General features: G+C 38.4%; 1 protein-coding gene across 2 annotated transcripts; it reads left to right on the top strand.

Moving 5' to 3' along the window:
- Positions 1 to 8930: 8930 nt before the first annotated feature.
- On the top strand, positions 8931 to 20413 carry LOC108882047 (uncharacterized). Of its 2 annotated transcripts, none has more exons than XM_051075565.1 (5): positions 8931 to 9082; positions 11029 to 11389; positions 16602 to 16712; positions 18936 to 19036; positions 20188 to 20413. In XM_051075565.1, the coding sequence occupies exons 2-5, from the start codon at positions 11221 to 11223 to the stop codon at positions 20251 to 20253; spliced, it is 447 nt and encodes a 148-aa protein (XP_050931522.1). In that variant the 5' UTR covers positions 8931 to 9082; positions 11029 to 11220; the 3' UTR covers positions 20254 to 20413. The 2 variants fall into 2 exon arrangements, with proteins under 2 accessions (XP_050931522.1, XP_050931521.1); XM_051075564.1 differs by lacking the exon at positions 8931 to 9082 and adding an exon at positions 9967 to 10655.
- Positions 20414 to 20468: the final 55 nt, after the last annotated feature.

Raw genomic sequence — 20468 nt, 5'->3', positions numbered from 1 at the left:
AAAAATATCAACCACAATCACAACATAAACAAGGCCTTAAAAGGACAGCATGATAAACACTGATAGAGGAAAACAGAGTAAGATAAATTCACAGGAAGAAATTAAAACTAGTAGTTTTCATTGTTCATGTGTGTTGAGTTAGAATTACAATGGGAGTAAATGGGCTGTAATGTCTCATGCAACCCATAATAACTCATCAACTGTACATGTAATCATAACAAGTATATGTACTTATATATAGTTCATCAGTGTTCAGTCCTTAGTAATCTGCAATATGAATGGAGTTTGTATTGTATATAGGTGTAAAGTTACAATTACCATTGGAGTGAATGGGCCCTCATAGGTTTTAATGTGTTATGTAACTCATAATAACTCATGTTACTGTACAAGCAACCATAACAAAGTCATATACATTTGCTCAGTATGCAGTCAGTTCTGAGCATTTTGAAATATAAATTGAGTTTGCACTTTATACAAATCAAACATAACATGTTAATGTCTGAAATATAAATACAATGGATGTCAATGGAACTGTTACTCAAACCAAAGTATAACATTCATCATTAAGAAAAATCACCCATATACAAAGAACTAAACCTGGAAGAGAAAATAAGGAATAGCTGATTAGACATGCAGTTTTATGCAAACTCTATACAAATATACATATATACCATTACAGACATATGAATGGTGTATGAAGCATAAATAGTTTTTATGTTACAGGAGGGCAGAAAAAGCCACAAAAGAATGCTAAATACGCAAGACAATATGTTGTAAGTGTCAGTGTTGCACATTAAATACAGACTGTGTTAGCTGATCTGAGGCTGATGAGAGTGACTAAACAAAGTTTCATCAGATTTTAACCCTAGAACAGCAGAGAGGTCCAAAATGACAATACAGTGAGGTCAAAGGGATCAACAGAATGAGTAAATTAGTCTGTGAATAAACAGCAGTGTTTGTGTGTTAACACTGCATGTCACAAACAAGGACGACCACAGGACTGCTACAGGGCTACGTCAGTTGCGGGTTTGAAGAATGATATGGTTGTGGTTGAGGGTCTTCCTGTTTTTCTCTGTCATCTCATCTGACAGTCCAAAGCAGAGCACAAGGCCACTTCCGTTGAGCAGACCTTATAGAAAAATGCAACCTGGTGCAGTCTGAGTGAACCTTTGTAGATAGATGAGCTGACTCTGTCCAGAAAAAAAGGTGGCTTCCATATTGTTCAAATGTTGCTGGTTTAGTCCTCATGATGGTGCAATGTACCACTGAACTGCCTCTGAGCAAGGACATTGATACGATTCATTGATTCATGGCTTGGTTCTGTCTCCCTATGTTTCGCAGTGTGCAATTACACATGCTGAGACACTCCACATCTTTAAATAACTTTAGAATACATTGTCCTTAATGTCTTTGTATGTAAGTCATAAAAAGCTCAGACAACACGATGAATTTGCAAACATAACTTTCCTGTTTATTAAAATGTTTTAAACTTTTAAACTTTTATCAACTTCCTCTTCAATTTAAAGCTACAATGTTTAATTCAAACCCATGTTTTTGTCTTTGGGAACAGATATGATCATGAGACATGAGACATATCTCAGAATGAGCATTTAACTTTCTGCACAGCTCGTTAACGTCAGCATTAAACCTTCATTAGCCACCTGAGAACAGCTAAACACCAACTCCAGAGGGAAATGTCTGGCTCTTTAGCTGCTAAATGCTCCACCAGGTGTGGCAGCCTGATACTGTATTTTGGTTCTCCTGTAATACCAAAGTGCACTACAAGGTGGGTCCTCCCTCCTTTGTTGTGGTGGCCTAGTTACATGCCACAGCACTCCCTCCAAACGGCAGGAAACTCTCCTCGGTAATGGGCTGGTGTGGGTTATAATGCTCATACGTACACATATTGAATGAATGTGCGGAGTTGCTGACAACTTCATGTAGGTTTGTCTCTATGAAAAACAACTTTTCACATTAACACTTGATCATTTGATCCATTGGTAAAGTACCTACACACCCACATAGGGTTTTTTTTTTTTTTTTTTTACTGATGCTTAGACTTCTCAGGAGTGTGTGTGGGTTTACAATCTGCACTTATTAGTGCATATAGAATTTGGTGATGGCACTTAATCCCCAGCATAGCTTTAGTCAACTTTCATCTGACTATAGATGCCAGAATAATTGAACACCAGGTGCAGTGCCTTAAACATAGACTCCACACTGATGATTGTGATTTTAATGGAGGAGATGATGATAGTTAACACTTACAGGCAGGCAGGTACAGGAACAGGTAACTTGAACAAATCATGTAACAGGATGGCAAGAATGCAATGAAAAGAACAGGGAAAAATAGTATGTATAAGGCCCAGACAGGGTGAAGAGGTGGGTGTGGGGAATCAGGTGACTGAGACAGGAAAGTCCACAGACATCTGGTGGGCAGAATAGGTACAGCGGCAAAAATAAACAGGTGGAGGTGGAATAGTGACAGATATGAGCAACACGTGGGTGTTCAAAATGAGCCTGTGATATTAGAATGAAAAGAGTTCATATGAAGATTGCTTAACTGAAGGCTGGGATTAGGGTCAAAACTACTGTTAAATATATATAACAACATATTTTAAGCTCTATTAAGAGTCTATGTTTGTAATTTTCCATGATAGAAAGACTTGATTTTCAGTTTACCTGACATTATTTAGTTTGTGCTCAGTCATCTTTTCATCTAATCTGCCAGGGAAACTATTCTAGTTTTGTTGTATGTTATTGTAAGCCATGGTAGCTCGGACACAAAGAAAATATTTCTTCTGGCCTCACAGAGAGGGCAGGACATGGCTAAATAGTGACTGTTTTATTATTATTATTATTATTATTTTTATTAAATAGAGCCGATAGCTGCCCTCAGTTCATCTGAAGGGGAAGGAACAGAAGTTGTGGTTTTAAACATTTGTCTTTAAATCTTTGAAAAACCTCAAAATGAGAGCTGAGGCCTGGTATGTATTGTTTTGTGTGTGTCAGATGTGAGAGGTAGGAGACGAGTGTCATTATTCAGTGTTGAAGCGCCGTGAAAGGATGAAGCTTCCACTGAGCTGCCTGCTACTCGTGTCTCTCCTCTCATCTTGGAGTAAGTAAAACTTTATCTTTCAAATCACTTTTGGAAAGCTGCATAAAGTGATATTTTTAACAGTGAATCATTGAATTTGAACAAAACCATAACAAAAAAGAATATTTAAGTCGAGTACGGCTGGAATCAGTGTTCAAAGGGAGTTGGAAGCCAAATTTTTCAGGTGTAGCAATAGAAGTTTTCTCAGCAACTTCACATATTGTATCTGACAGTGAACAAAATATTACAATTTTGAAGAAATCAAGACACACGTTGGTTTACAAAGCACCTCAAATGCTGTACTATTTGAGATACTGTGTGGAAGTGTGGGGCAACACATGTACAAGAAGAAAATGTAATGTTAAAAGTCAAAATGTAAAGTGCACGCAGATATATACTGGAAATACATATACATACACAATACATAACATATATTGTAAAGCAGATATATAATATTCTATATGTGGAGTCAGTCAAACTGTGGAATTGTCTCCGTAATGACTTTAAAATATTCAATTAATTGTTCAGTTATATAGTATAGTATATAGTATATGTCTATTGACTTCAAAAAGTATTCAGGGCCCTTCACGTTTTTCACACTTTGTGTTGTAGTTGTTGTTGCTTATATATTTGAAATATGGATGAAATGTAAGTTTTTGCCCACCATCAAACTATGCTCAATTATTAGACTTGATTGGTTGGTTTGTGTCCTGACATGCAGTGTGAATTGTGGGACCTTATATACACAGGTGTGTGTCTTTCTAAATTATGTCCAATTAATTCCGTTTGCCACAGGTGGGGTCTTGACACACCTCAATAGAGGATGCATTCAAGCACAGTTTGGAGTGCTACAGCAAAGGGTCTGAATACTACTGTAAATGAGAGATTTATCCATTTTTCTTATTTCTAGGTTCCTATCTTATTTTCTAACCCTGTTCTAAAAACATGTTTTCACTTTGTCATTATGGATTATTGAGTGTAGATTGATGGGAACTTAAATCTACAGCACAATAAAGTGTGCATAAAGTAGTTCAAGTCAAACCTTAAGTGGTTTAAAGGTAACTGGTAACCAAAAATGGAAAAATCATGTAAATTTCATAGATAACACGTCTTTTTCAGGGATCAAGGAATTGGTTAACTTGTAGCTTTCCTGCAGCACTGGAGGTAAATTAAAGGAAGTTGATGCAAACATCTCCTGCAGGTGTCCTGACCTTTGTTGAATACTTCAAACCCTCTGTCGGTGTTTGAACAGACTGTGTGACTATATCCCTTTGTAGCATTATTCTGACAGTACTGCAGGAAGTAGTAGTTAACAAAGGAAGTCAGACTAGATGTTCAAAGGATCATCCAACCGCAAAGAAACAGCTAATGTCTGCCTGTCAGTTTATTTGACTGTTCATCCTCACTAGTGGCCAATGAACGATTCATAGATGAAAAAACAGAAGTCTGAAGGTAAAACTCATTTGAACACATTTTCCTTAATTATGCTGATAGTCTTCACTGAATTGTTTAGTTTAAAACATGTCCATGTAACACATGCTGTATAATATTGCTCTGCCACAGCTCTGCGCAGTAAAATAATAGCTACTCATTTAACATGTATTGTTCTAAGGATAACTCAGAATAAGCCAAGTGTGTGTGTGTGTGTGTGTGTGTCTGTGCTATAAAAACTGGATTACATGTGACATGAACAAAGGCTTCACTCAACACTACCAACTCAAAGAAAACCAGGTTTGGTGCCCAAAAGGAACCAGCCTTTCAAAAGGGAGAGGGAGCCACAGTGGGACCAACCAGTCTTACAGACTCAGAGGCAGGTGTTGTCCTCACTGAGGTGGAAGGGGGCTGAGCAGATCAGGAAGAGCCTAAAAGGGGGAAGCATAAGCAGGCCAACTATGGTCATGTTTGTGATGAATAAAAAAATCATATATCTCTTTTTTTGTCTGTTTTTTCTCAGGTCTTTCATCCAGTATATTTGTTGTGACCCAGACTCCTGGTGTTGTCGTCGCGGAGGGGGCGACGGCACACATTACCTGCTGCTGGACTGGGGAGTTTAAAAAAACAAGGGTTAACTGGCTAAAAAATCACACAGAAATGAGTGTGAGCTCAAACACAGCGTGTCAAGGATCTCTGCAAAAGGAACAATGTAACTGTGCGACCTTGACCTTTTCACGTATCACGAGAGAGGATTCAGGACACTACATCTGCAAAGTGTCAGTGGAGGTACCGGTTTATGTTTCAGCCAGAGGCAATGGTACAGTCATCACAGTTATGGCCAGAGAGAACACAGATGACAGCACACATCACCACACAGCTGACGTGGACACCACTGACATAACACTCAGTGACAGTGTATCTAATCTATTGGTTTGCAAAGGGATGCGAGGGATAGTGCAGATACAAAAATGTAATTATTAAGAATAAGAGTTGTCCTTTTAGAAGAAGGTATTATATCACCTTATAATCCCTTAGATCAAAATGTACATTAATATCTAACTTCTACATCAATTAATACAAATAAGCAAGATGAAAAAAAAAATTGACAAAACAAATACAGGAAATGATTTTGTTGTGAACAAGCAAGCTGCAGCATTTCCTTTGGTTACAGGTTTTGGTTTTTGGCCACACCTGTTGTGTGGTTCAAGTAATGCCAATGCTGCAGGAGCATCAGTTAATCTTATCTCCAGATACATCAGAATGATTCTTGCAGTACGTTACCCACGGCTACGCTGCAGCCATCTGAAGGGCAGCGGGACACATCTGAGTGTCGCACCAGGCTGCTTCAGAATGACCATACACCTCGACACACATCAGACCGGTCAGAATTTGGAACTTTAGTCATGGCTTCCTCCAACTTTTTATGCACTAAGATCACATAAACAGCGCCACCAAGCTACTTTTTGATTATTTGTTTCCATCATCATTGAACTAATTAGCTGCATTTGTGGTCCTGTGAGTTCATATAGTTCCACTCTGCACCATACCGACACGACATCCTGAAGAAGCCTGCTGTCGTCATTCTTCACTCTGATTGGCTCAGCTGTTTCAGAGCTACGAGACCTGTGATGTGATTGGCCGAGAGTGGATCTATTAATCAGTTTATACTCCACCTCACCCAACCCCTTTGCACTTTGCACTGCTACAGACAGGGCGGCCAAAATAGCAGGTACACTTAGAGACGCCCACACAGTCTGTTCATCCCAAACCTACCACTTTGCACTTGTTGCATTTTTGTGATTAACAAATGGCACCTGGTCTCGTTTGACATGATGGGATATCATTTTTGAAAACCACTCTCAGGCCAAACTTTATAGTGGCATAATAGATCTAATAATACACCTGAACTGATGTCACCTGTCTGTTTAACATAAGTGGTAGCAAGGGAAAGTGGATATATTACAGCTGTACTGTAGCTGTAGATGATGTCAGGTGTGTATATATATATATAAGCATGGTAAAGATGGTAATGATTTTCTGTGTGGAACTGAGCAGCTGTCTCTGTGGGGGAATTTCAGACACTCCCCAGGAGGAAGTGTTGCTTTACATCCTGAGGAGCCTGCCCATCCTTGCCCTCGCCATAACCTTCTTCTGCCTCTACAGTTTAGGGCTTAAAGCTCAGCGACAAACACCAGGTACAACATAACTTTCACTAATCTCCACCATGACGATGTCTCGACCACGCTTCAGCGGCATATGTTGCAGCTTATTGCGACTCAATGACCAGTGCATTTGTGTTTCAGCTGCCACTGGAAATCAGCCCACCTCAGCCCAAAGACCAGAGGAAGAGCAGGAGGAAGAGGAGACAGATGAGGGAGAAATGGAAGCAGCGGCACATTGAGGAAGTAGATGAAGTCAGCTATGAAATGTTGGATGATTACATTGTCTGGATAAGGACACAAACTGTTATTAACACCTTCCCCACCTTCTGCTTGGACAACTATCATTTATTTGCATTCTGACCTCAGTAACAAATCTCTCTCTCGCTGTTAAAGCTTGTTTCAAACTTGCCTGCCAGGCTGTTACCTGAAGTAAGAGAACAGAATTTGCAGTTTTGCGCACCTCTACAAAAACTTCTGAGAAACATCTACATAATGATGAAGCCTTGAAGTAGCCCTTTGTTTTGTGTGTGCAGAGTGAGCAGGATGTAGCTTGCAACGAGATCAGTGAAGAAGTGTGAAAAATGAAACAGTCTGGCTCGTGCCACCTTATGTGCCCTCTAAGTAAGTAGAAACGCAATGAGTCTGCAACTCAGATCACTTGTGTATTTTACGGATTTAAAACATGTCATGTGACCTCTGCCGTTCATGTGGCACAAAATCTTCACATTGTGTTGTAAATTGTCAATAATTCAGTGGTTTTAGCTGCTGAAATGATGCAGTAGGAAGCAAAAAAAAAATGTTTGTTAGATATTTTATCCCATCACTAAGCTAAGCTTGTGTTTGCATGTTAGCAAGCTAAGACTCACACTGTAGTGTTTTTTTGTTCCCACATATGCTGTCCTGCTGCCAACAAATACTCACTAAAACATCTTTAATGTGTATTAAGCCTCAGCTGAAAATAGTCCCTAACCTTGGCTCAACTTGATCATTTCTGAGATGCCTTTGTTAAAAACTACGGTGCCCAGCTGTTTTAGGCAGTGAATTTTTTGAATATCGTCACCCTCTTAAAATAATTGTCTAAGTCATTTTTTTACAAAAATGATTTTTTTTTTGCCTAAATCATCTCCTCATGATGCTGGCCACCTCTGGTAAAATTGCCTACATCCTCAGTTAAACAGATCATGCCATTCTACCCCTTTAGTATAATTGCCTATGTCAGGAAGTGTGACTTTTTTAGTTTTAATTTGCCTAAGTCATTTAATTCTCTCATGTTCCATGTTTGACTGACCTTGTTGTTTGTATGTCAATAGGCATCTGTTGTTATAACTGTTTTGATTAAAATTTTTAGTAAATATCATATATTCAACAAGTGGTTCAGTTTTTTGTGTTTCCTGAAAAATATGAAAAACTGACTTAGGCAACTATTTTAAGAGGGTGATGATATGAAACTATATGTTAATGAGCTGTTTTTAAGGAGCTACATTTTTAGCAGCAAGAAACAGACGTGTGGCTGAGTGCCACAGACAGGATGGGCGGTCAGAAAATATTAAGACAAAGTTCATTGCAACACACAGAGGCATGGATGGAGAAGTGTCACCCATGACCACTTATTTTGCATCTGGTGCGTGCTACCAGTGTAAACTGAGTATGACTGGGTGTGAAATTATTCAAAGCTATGTGATGCTGCTGGTGTGAGCTGTGCTTAACACATTGCTGAATAAACATAGGAATTTTACTCACTGGAGGGTCTCCTGTTGGTACCAAAGAAGACACCATGACAAACAGCAACACATGCAACAAAATAAAAAATAAATAAATACAGATGATGGGTAGAAGCCCTTTATCTAATGACAAGTGAACTCTACCAGTTTCCACCAGGACTATCAAATAATGATAATAATAATAATGTGATAATAATGTTACCTCAGTAATAACTAAGTAATTTACTGTCAAATAAAAATCACCTGAGAGTTTAAAGACAGATCAAAGTAACAAAAACTTAAATTTGATTAATTCACTTTGATGGAAATACTGACTCACTTCCTCTCTCCTCAACACTTATTTTGTTGGTAACCCATTACAGTATCTCTGTGTCACACAATCTCAGTTACAATGTCTTACTTTTTTACTTAGTTTTTTTCTAAAGGAATGAGGAACACAAATGCTCACAAGTGGCTTTTCACACTTCTCTGCAGAAAAGGCAGTGAAACCTTGGAGAAAAGATGATGTCCTGTCTGTTTCTTTTGTGTCTATTATTGTATTCTAGGGAGGGACTTAGAGAAGCCATGTAGAGATGAGTGTCAGTCGTCAGTAGTGAAACAGTGTGAGAAGATGAAGCTTCTACTGAGCAGTCTGCTGCTGGCCTCTCTCTGTGCTCTCTCATCTTGGAGTAAGTAGAAACACAGCTTAAGCTTTAACATCACATCTGTCTCTGTCTTTGTCTGGCTACATTAGGCTACATTACAACTCAAGATATACTGAAGTGTTAGCATGCAGCATGGAAGCTAAAACTCTAGTGCAGACACATGGACGATCTTTTCTCTTTTTTTCTTTTCTACAGTCGACAGTTACATGAAAAGACCAACACCATCGAAACCTGTATCCCATCGCCAAGTATGATGTATATCCAGAGCCTGACGGAGCTTATTTTCTGTGCCACAGAGCTTCATTTTTTCCCCAGAAACTATTTAAGACGCATCAGTGAGTCACAGAGTTACACTGGGTGACGTGTTGCTTCACCACAACGAACACAGACACTGTGTTTTTACTCCCACATACCCTGTCCTGCTGCCCCAAAAACTCACTAAAACATTTGTGTATTAATCCGCAGCTGAAAATAGTCCAGACCATGTGCATAAATTCCTTGTGTTTGAGTAGTGATTGTTAAAAACTACAGTGCCCAGCTGTTTTAGGAAGTGATTGGGCATTTTTTTAAATGTGAACTGTTTTTAAAGGAACTACATTTTTAGTCACAAGAAATAGGCTTGCGGCTGAGTGGAGCGGACAGGACACAGACGTCATTGAGACAAGTAGTGAGAAACAGGCGTGGATGTGTCAAAACACTGAGGACTATTTAAGCATTGGATGTGTGCTGCAGATGGTGGGTGTCAAGTGATGTAAAGCTACATAATGCTGGTGTGTGTTCACTGCCTTTGTTACTTTTGTATGGGAATTGCTGAATAAACATAGAGATACAGACTTTCAAACTTCCCGGTTTAAACAATGATTGGATGTATTACATGTTTTTTTTTTTTTTTTTTTTTGTCATTTTAGGGTCTCCTATTAGCACTAAATAAGACACTGTAACCAACAGCTACACAGTGCAACTTATAAACACCTACACCTTCTCCATGAATCTGACCTGTGGATACAGATGACTGGTACAAACCCATTTATCTAACTACAAGTGAACTCCACCAGTTTCCACAGGACAAACTCTCATACCATCAGAATAATGTGAAAGAACAATAAAACACAGCTTATACTTTCTGGATGCTCCAGTGATTATTAACTTACTATAAAGAAACTAGAACATGTCACCCTGTGTTCAGGGTTGGAGGTACAGTCAGGTTTAATGTACACACCTGTAGCGCTCTGCTATAGCACATGCCACATAACCGCAGCGTCCATGGTTTGATTCTGGCTGGAGGCCTTTGTTGTGTGTCGTACTTCTCTGTCTCACCCATGTTTCCTGTTTGCCTCTTCGCTATTAACTGTCAAATAAAAGAAAAATCTGACAGTTTAAAGACAGGTCTATGCTTTGAAAAACTTGTCTTTATTCAAGGCAGTGAAACCTTGGAGAAAAGATGATGTCCTGTGTGTTCTATGAGTGTGTGGTGGGAGGGACTTAGAGAAGCCATGTAGAGATGAGTGTCAGTCGTCAGTAGTGAAACAGTGTGAGAAGATGAAGCTTCTACTGAGCAGTCTGCTGCTGGCCTCTCTCTGTGCTCTCTCATCTTGGAGTAAGTAGAAACACAGCTTAAGCTTTAACATCACATCTGTCTCTGTCTTTGTGCTGAAAATGTCTAAACTGTGAACAAAGCTCCTGATGCTGCATTCACTGGTCGTGTCAGAGGATTAATGCTGTAGGCCTCCGCTGATCAAACACATAACACAGAAATGTACGAATGCTCATAATTTTCAACTGATAAATGTGTTTGTGCACAGTTCACTTCAGAGCCTTTTAACAACAAACTGACCAAAAACAAACAAACCAAAAAAAATTTATTTATTTTTGTTTAGTGTCAAACCTGTGATGTTTATCTTCTGAAATGATGAGGTATACATGGTCTTCTTATGGAGCTCAATAGAATTGATCTCTCTGTCTCTTTATAGGTGTTTCATCTGCAGGCACACTTGTTGTGACCCAGACTCCTGATGTCTCTGTGATGGAGGGGGAGACAGTGAACATCAGCTGCTGCTGGGAAGGACAGTCTGATCAAATCAAATTTAAGTGGCTGAAAACTCAAACAGAAAATATAAATGAGTCTAACAGATTGAAGGATCAACATCAAGAATCTCTGAAAAATGAGTCTATCACTGTTCAACTTTGACCTTTTTAAATATCACAAGAGAGGATTCAGACAGATACATCTGCAAACTGACTGTGGAGATACCATTTATAATTCAGGCCAAGGAATTGGTACAGTCATCACAGTTAAGACCAGAGGGAGCACAGGAGACAACACAGCTGATGGTGAAGTGATTAAACATTCAACACAGAAAGTATTGTAGTGACATTGACATGTCAAAATCATCATGTCTCTTTCAGGGGCCACGCTGGCGGCTCCCCTGGTTAAGCGTGTATCATTAAGGCTGAGACGTTACTGCAGCGGTGGGGATTTGAAACTGGCCCTTTGCCTCCTGACATCCACAGGGCAACAATCATCTTCATCCAATTTAAAATTGTACAAAATTTAAAATCATATCATCAACCCAGGATTTTGGCAGGATGATTTTTTTAATCTTTACTTTTTAAAAGTTGGATATTATAGCCCCTTTTGGCCTAAAAAAAAATCTTTAAATTTAACCATCTAAGACGTTTTGAGGTGAATATCGACAGCTCAGACAACTGAGACATGACAAGGGGCCCCAGCAAACACCATGAGCCAAACAAAATTTAATAAATCTTTTACTATACATTGTTCTCCAGAAGTGTCTCATAATTTATGTAAAACTGTAATCTACTTTTCAGAGGCAGGAAAGGACTTGGGATGATATTTTCAACAGGGAAAAAGAATAAAATAAAATAACATAAAATTCCCCCATTGGGATATTTTCCTCCCAGGCTCTGTAGAAAAGTAATAATAAATAGTAATAAATAATAATAAACTAATAATTGCTGCTTTAAAAAATATTCATACAAGTATGTCAGCACTGTATTAAAGTGCAGTACTTGAGTTGATGTATTTGGTTACTTCCAAAACTGTAAATAATCTTCTTCTGTAAATAATTCTACAGGTTTTAATTTATTATAATCGGCAAATTATTTAGTGCAATCAGTCTTCAGAGTGCTTTTCACATGACTGACAAGCTGATAATAAGACAGAACAAATGTGAATAGTAAAACAATTTGAGAAAGGAAATAAAAATAATGAGAGTATAATAATAAAATAAAATAGTTTTAAAAAATGAATGAAATAAAAACCAGATAAAATAGAAAACGACGAATGCACCTTGGAACAACTGTGAAATCTGGTTCACAGATTGACACGGCCACAGTCAGACCCAGAATATACGGATGTGTTCATGGAATGGAACATTTAAGAAATACACTGTTGCCCATAAAGTTGGAATAAAATACGTTTTACCTCTTCTCATGAAATGATTGTGAAAATGTGATTTATTCTTGATAGACAAAGTGTATATCTATTCAAAACAAAACTGGTAACTGGGACTCAGTATGTAATCATTGCACCTGGTCAAAGATAATTACTGATGTGTATAAATAGGAATAAAAAGAGAAATGTGTCTGAAAAAAGTTCAACTTTATGGGCAACTTTTAAATTCTGTATAAAGGTTTTTCCCCCTTTTCTTCTTCTTTACCTTAAAATGGTTTCAGCATCTATTGAACCGTTCAGGTAAAACACTGCCATTTCCTGTGGACAGTGTGGACATGATGATGATAAGACGTCAGGTTGTGTCTTCTTCATGTCATAGGATGTTGTTAAAGCGTCACTGGTGATGGTGAAGATGGTGGAACTGAGCAGCTGTCTCTCTGGATAATTTCAGGTTCTGTCAGGACGGATGTGTTCATCTACTGTCTGAGGTGTCTGCCCTTCATTGCTCTTCTCGTAACCTTCATCTCCTTCAACAGCAGACGGACCAAGCCTCAGCAACACAAACCAGGTACCACACAAACTCACGTAATCATATTGTGAACTTAGCATGAGCTTTGGCTCAGATATTCAAGATCAGTTCTAAGAACTTTGTTGATCCCTTCACTTTTCATCTAGCGCCAACAAGAGATAATTTATTTTTTTCTGACATTTTAATTCATGACCAAATCTCTTAACAGCTAATGACATTCTCATCAGATTTGTCTGTACATTGTGTTTTGTGCTAATTACCATATTATGGTTCATGGTTTTCGGTTAGTCATAGTGTGACTAATATTTGGACCCATGGACCCGGCAGCATAGGTATTACATTACGATAGACAGAGCTCATCAGTCGGTGCATTCATGTTTGTTTCAGCTACACCTGGAAAAACACCGAGACCAGCCCAGAGAGGAGAGGAAAACCAGGGAGAAGAGGAACGAGATGAGAGAGATACAGAAGCAGAATGGAGATGAGAAAGAACCAGGAAAAAACAAAGACTGACCTCAATTAAGAAAATCTTGGAAACTCATGTTTCATCTAGACAACTGCAACCCTCTCCTGTGTACTGTGTTTGGAAAATGTTTGCATAAATAACATCTATTAATACTGCATTATCATCACACTGACTGTCCCATTAGAACAAAACATGAAAGTGTCATGACTGGTCTTCTGCTTATTTTTTAATACTTAGAGGAAAGATATAAAGAGGATAAACAGTATTCATAAGAAGGCTATCTGCAGTGTCTCTCATCCAGCACTAAGTTAAGACACAGTAAAGGTCCTGGAAAGCTGGCCCTGACAGTGGCACTACAGAAAAACTATATATATATATATATATATATATATATATATATATACTCACACACACACATATATATACATACATGTATATATATAGATATACAAAGGAGGAAGTGGAAATTGGACTTACATTCATTGGGTGCAATTAAATGGCAATTTTATATATAAGTTTTATTTATTTATCAGATGCCAAGATTAAACATAATATAAAACTCTCTCTGTTTCATCACTTCATCATCAAATGATCATTTTTAAAGGCTGCACCAACATCATTTAGTTAATTCTTCATCATAGGTTCAAAACCCATTCCTCAGTGATTCAGCCTGTCTTATGTGGAAACCTTAGAAACTGGTTATGTCACTCAACACAGCATGAATGCACTTGTGGTGTTTTTAAATGTCAGAGGAATAGCACATTTTCAGTACTGATTTGTACTGAACACATCCAGAGATGTGATCTCAGAATATTTTTCTATTCAGACTTCAGACATCCTGTAACTTCCTCCCCTGTCCCTGACTCTGAGCCTGCCAGCCACCTTTGGATTTCATTGTCTCTCTGGTTTTCGGCCTGTTAACTCCCGTCTTTGGGCTCTCCTTCTGCCTGACTCCCTTTGATTGGTCTGCCTGTTCTGCTGGTTACTGGTAACTGAAATTACTGCCTCCTTGACCACCTCTCCTGCCTGTTCCCCGCCGGTACTGTAGCCTGCCTCTGACCGGATTGTGTGCTGACAGTTGGGTTGAGTAATAAAGACACTTTTGATCTGTGCCACCTTGTCTGTGTGCTGCAATTGGGTCCAGCCCCTACCCGTTACAGTAAACAAATACATGAACAGACCAAAACCATCAACAAATCCCATTAACAAGTCTTATGTACATCTGAAGCCTGATGTAACTTATTTTGTGCCATAAAGCTCCATTTTGTTCAAAACTATTAAAGACATGGGAGTAAGTCACAAAGTTACACTGGGTGACTTGTTGGTTTGTTACCATGAACACAGACACTGTAGTGTTTTTATTTTGACTCCCACATACACTGTCCTGCTGCCCAAAACATTTGTGTATTAATCCGCAGCAGAAAATAGTCCACAATTAATGCACAGGTTTCTTGTATTTGAGTAGTGTTTGTTGAAAGCTACAGTGCCCAGCAGTTTTAGGAAGTGATTGGGCATTTTTTTTAAAAAAAAATTTAACTAAATGTTTGTTGGCTGTTTTTAAAGAGGCACATAGTAGCAAGAAAGTAACAAGAAACAGGCTTGTGGCTGAGTGCCATAGACAGGATAAGACGTCAGAATGTATTGAGACACAGACTTAATTGCAACATACAAAAACAGCGTATATACACAAATTCTGTGTCAGAGTAAAATAATAGGGGACTTCTGTCCTCAAGCGCATCATAAGAACAGAAACACAGGATCACGTGATCTCAGTGACAGTTTCTTATAGAGAATCTGTAGCTACTTTTCTATCTGAAAGTAGGAGGAACAAAAGCTGTGGTTTTTCACACTTCTCTGCAGAAAAGGCAGTGAAACCTTGGAGAAAAGATGATGCCCCGTGTGTTCCTTTTGTGTGAGTGCGTGTGTGTTCTATGAGTGTGTGGTGGGAGGGACTTAGAGAAGCCATGTAGAGATGAGTGTCAGTCGTCAGTAGTGAAACAGTGTGAGAAGATGAAGCTTCTACTGAGCAGTCTGCTGCTGGCCTCTCTCTGTGCTCTCTCATCTTGGAGTAAGTAGAAACACAGCTTAAGCTTTAACATCACATCTGTCTCTGTCTTTGTGCTGAAAATGTCTAAACTGTGAACAAAGCTCCTGATGCTGCATTCACTGGTCGTGTCAGAGGATTAATGCTGTAGGCCTCCGCTGATCAAACACATAACACACAGAATGCGTGGGTATGTCTTGTTCCTCAAATTCAAAATACATGCTAACATTAGCACTTTGAATATTTTATGATTTGGATCAATATGTTTCAATGTTTTTTCAGCTGATAAATATGTGTGCACAGTCTATTTCGGACTATTAGGTTCATTAAAAATCATTAGAAATTGACTAAATAAATTGACCACCGTCACTTTATTGTGATGACAGATTTTGTTGTAAAATGCCAAAAACCTGTGATGTTTATCTTCTGAAATGATGAGGTATACATGGTCTTCTTATGGAGCTCAATAGAATTGATCTCTCTGTCTCTTTATAGGTGTTTCATCTGCAGGCACACTTGTTGTGACCCAGACTCCTGATGTCTCTGTGATGGAGGGGGAGACAGTGAACATCAGCTGCTGCTGGGAAGGACAGTCTGATCAAGTCAAATTTAACTGGCTGAAAAATCAAACAGAAATTAAGAATGGGACTAATCAGATTTGAAGAATCAACATCAAGAATCTCTGAAAAATGAGTCCTATCACTGTTCAAATTTGACCTTTTCAAATATCACAAGAGAGGATTCAGACAGATACATCTGCAAACTGACTGTGGAGATACCAACTTATAATTCAGGCCAAGGAATTGGTACAGTCATCACAGTTAAGACCAGAGGGAGCACAGGAGACAACACAGCTGATGGTAAGTGACTAAACACCATATCTAGAGTTTGAGTAATAGCCAAGTTTGCTGATGGACAGAGAGAGCTAATGATAATGTATATTTCTGAAATTGGTATCTGGTCTATTTAGAAAAAACTTTCATTGTAAGATTTAGAAAATTATATTCTAATTCACGTACCAATCACAAAACGTACCCTACAGTCCTGTAATTATCATTACACTGTTTGTGTTTTTCTTCCAACATCCAGGAGGATCATCACCCGGTGGTCATCACATTCCCATGATCGCTGCTGTGGCTGTAGTGGCTACATTGCTCCTCATCAGTCTCACCTGTTTCTGTACTCTGCGATGGAAACAAGGTATGAATATAAATGTAGTCTTATTACTCAGATATCACAAACTCAACTGATGCATTGTCCTGTAAGATCAAATACAAATCACAAAAACATGTTTTCTAACTTACCTCTGGGGGTATGTGGATATGCAGATAGTTTTGGACAGAATGTTGTTTGTGTTGCACACAGCAGTGAGAAATGACAGTTTCCTCAGCAGTGGCCACAGAACGTTGGGTTGGGGAAAGGGGTGAGACGGGGGTAGGGAATAGAGACAGGAGAACATAACAAAGTTTTCATAATGATGATTTGTTCAGTAGAAATGTAAATAGCAAAGTCCTTGAAGTAACCAAAATAACTGAGACAGTGATTCTAGAAAGAGATGTTTCATATCACATGTAATTTATATGATTCATTTAACTCCAACCGTAATAATAAACATATAGTAAAATAATACCTCTCTGATGGTGTCAGTCAAAATTGATCAATATAAAGATAGAATTTATGACCGAGCTGTTATATTGGATTGTGCTACGTTTTCGGGGTGTACATAATGAAGTGGACTGGCTCCAGCCTCCCGCGACCCTTAAGAATAAGCGGTGCAGATAATGGATGGATGAATCTAATGAAGGGGCCAGAGTATCTCTAACAGAGAAAAACTGAAAAAAAAATATTCTTAAAATGACGATAATGTGATTTTTGTTCGATTACATGTGAAGAGTGTGATTTTGTAGGTCGGGGCATTTCTGCAACACCACAATTTATAATCAAAGGTTGTGACACATTTCACCTTTATCAAAAGTTGTTTTTGATTTGGATGTTGCATTCAGCCATACTGCGATTTTTTTTGCGATAAATTTCAGCACTAATTTCTAAAAGAAATAAGTTTAGTAAAGCTTGATATTGGTGCTGAGAAATGATACAAAGTGTTAAAAACCAACAGTAAAATGTTGATTAGAAGCAGTAAAAGCCAGTCGCCATAAAGGTTTAAAAGAAGAGAACATTTAGATAACATTATTAATATCAGATGAGAGATATTGGTGTATTCTAAGCTATTATAACGGCGTGTCTACACAGAAAGCTAGTCAGCCACATTTTTCAGTTATACACCTCATACGTGTTTGATGGAACACATACACTTCTATTTTAATCAGCCTGGCTGTCTACAGAGGTCACATCACAGCTCGAGTGTTACTCATGCTTGTACGCTGTAAAATGCAACCCAAAGCAGATTTTTAGGAAAACATCTAGCAGACACAAAACAACATTAGCATTCATTTAGAATCATGTCAGTGAATGCACCTCCAATATTCCCTCTCCTTTTAGCTCTGTCTTGGTTTCTATGTGTGATGAAAACATCTGGTTCAGCGAGACACAACAGATGAATAGTGTAAAATATTAGATATCATTTCTGAAATGTTATGTTTATATATACAAATGAGGCATTATGTAATTAAATATGTACTAATCTAAATACACTTCCAGAATAGAAATCTGAACATTGTATATAGCTCGAGTCAAAATTCTTCTTTCAATTCGTTGACATATTAGAGTCAAAGGTTTTTACAGTGGGGATTTTGGATCTCTTTTTTATCGCTCCATAAATCAGAAAATACTTTCAACAGCCATTTAAAAATTAAAATGGTTCAGACGATGGATGATATATGACCAATACCTTTTGTAAACACAGAATATACATAGGAATAAAAATGGAAAGTTTGGTGTATGTAAGTGCTACTGAAGTGGAGAGAATTTCGGGGGCCTCTTCGTGCAGTTGGATGGTACACCACTGACCTCTGAGGCTGATGAGAGATTGCTTGTTGCAACAGGGTTAGCGCTACAGGATGTATATGATATAAGACAACTTAGTATGGCTGTGTGAGAACAGCATCTCAGTAGAAATGGTGGAGGTGGTTTCCTGGTACAGTCCACCATAACCGGTGATCTGACTCAGGTGTGTAAATGTTTCACACACAACACCATCCCTGTGACAAAGGATAAGTTGGAATATAAAACAGAAAGTGGGATGAAGTATTAGTAGTAGTAGATTTGTAGTAGTAATGGCAGTAGTAGTACTAATAGCACAAGTAAACAGTGATAGAGACAAACTCGGGCGACTGCAGCTCCCATTCTTTTCAAGATAAAACTGTGCTGCTTCTATATTAACGCTTCATTTTTCTGCTAATCATTTTTTTGTCTGTGTGTGTGTGTGTGTGTGTGTGTGTGTGTGTGTGTGGCCCACTGGTTCAGCACAAGCAGCCAGGGTGATCTATGAGGTTCCCCACATTGACTCTGAGGTGGCAGAGATGGACAAACACAGCACCAACTCCTCCACAGGCTCCACTGAATGGGTGAGTTGACATGTAGATTGTGTTGTGTTTGCGTTGTGTTTTTCTTGTTTTTAGTTCGCTCCCTGTTTAACATTTTCAGGCTCTAACCCTGTCAGTCTCAGTGTCTGTCTTTTTCTGACTTTAATTGTTTAAATAATAACAGATGTTTCCAAATAGTTTTCAATTGTTCAATTGAGGGGGTCAATACATGTTTCAGCTGAGACATGAGAAAAGGCGTGATGGTGGCGATGTTGAAATATGCATCTGTAGAATCACATTTCATTCCACTTTGGCACGATACTGAATTATCTGTCAACGCATGCTATCTGTCTTGCCCAGCGTTTTATCCCTGTGACTCACGATATCCTTGTTTTCTTTTGTGTAGTAATGAGTGTCCAAAATATTTCTATACGGTAAAATAGATGTAAAAAAAGATAAAATAATAAATAGTTGATGAAACTGCTAATTTAGCTGAACCGTGCAATATAGTCCAATGGGCAACTGTCCACGTCGAAGTAAATCCACTGAAGTGCTTGTTTTTGCCGCTGACAGAGTTAGGGATGGGTTTCCTACAGAGATAAACCTCGTCCAAAAGATTTTTGTCCCTATCCACGAAAAAAACATGCGGCAATTACCCAGGTTCAAAAATACAGAAGTCATTCTTTAATACTTTTACTCACAACTATATGTTTAATGGTTCCACATTGTGGTGTTGCTCTTTATATTGTAAGGGTTTTTTTTTATGAAGGGGCAATATAATGCAACCTGGTAAAACAAGGCCATAAATAACTGGCTTGACACACTGTCATAACTAACTAGGATTAAATACAGGGCTGTTGTACTGGGCTGTGTTATAGCTTAAAGAAGTCTCTGTGTTTTGGGATCACTCAGTTTGTGTGTGCACCATACAGCCCTACTAAAAGCTGTAACTTCCAGTGTTGAGACGTTATTATGAAATATAGCTCACATCCTGTTTCTGACTAATTGTGCCCATTGATCATGCCTACTCATTAACAAAGGTTTTCTACCCACTAAACACCACAAACCCTCAAGCTTTACAGCCTTATCTGACACATGTTTATGTACTGCTATACCACACTGATAAAATTGCAAGAAATTGTGAATTGTGAATTTGCAATCATTGTGTTTTTTTCTCTCTGTCTCTCTTTCAGTGTCAGGTGCCAGTATATGAGTCCTGTGATTACTTTGAGCGCGTTCAGACAAAAGAAAGCAGATGAGGATCTGAAGCAGTGGAATTTCTTCATTTCTTCTAATATTCTCTATGCTTACTTTTCTGCATGTATATAATGTACATTCATTTACTCACCTTTAAGTGAATTATGTCAAGATAAGAGTGCAAATATGTCCTGTTTTTCTATAAACTAAGTCTTGTCCATCTTCCTGGTCTAAGTTCATTTCAATAATGATGAGGTGTATGTACACATAGACAGGT

This window comes from Lates calcarifer, linkage group LG14 (genome assembly GCF_001640805.2).
Source record: "Lates calcarifer isolate ASB-BC8 linkage group LG14, TLL_Latcal_v3, whole genome shotgun sequence".
Taxonomy (NCBI): Eukaryota; Metazoa; Chordata; class Actinopteri; family Centropomidae; genus Lates; species Lates calcarifer.
The sequence above is the reverse complement of the archived record's forward strand: the minus strand, read 5'-3'. Positions and strand labels throughout refer to the sequence as shown.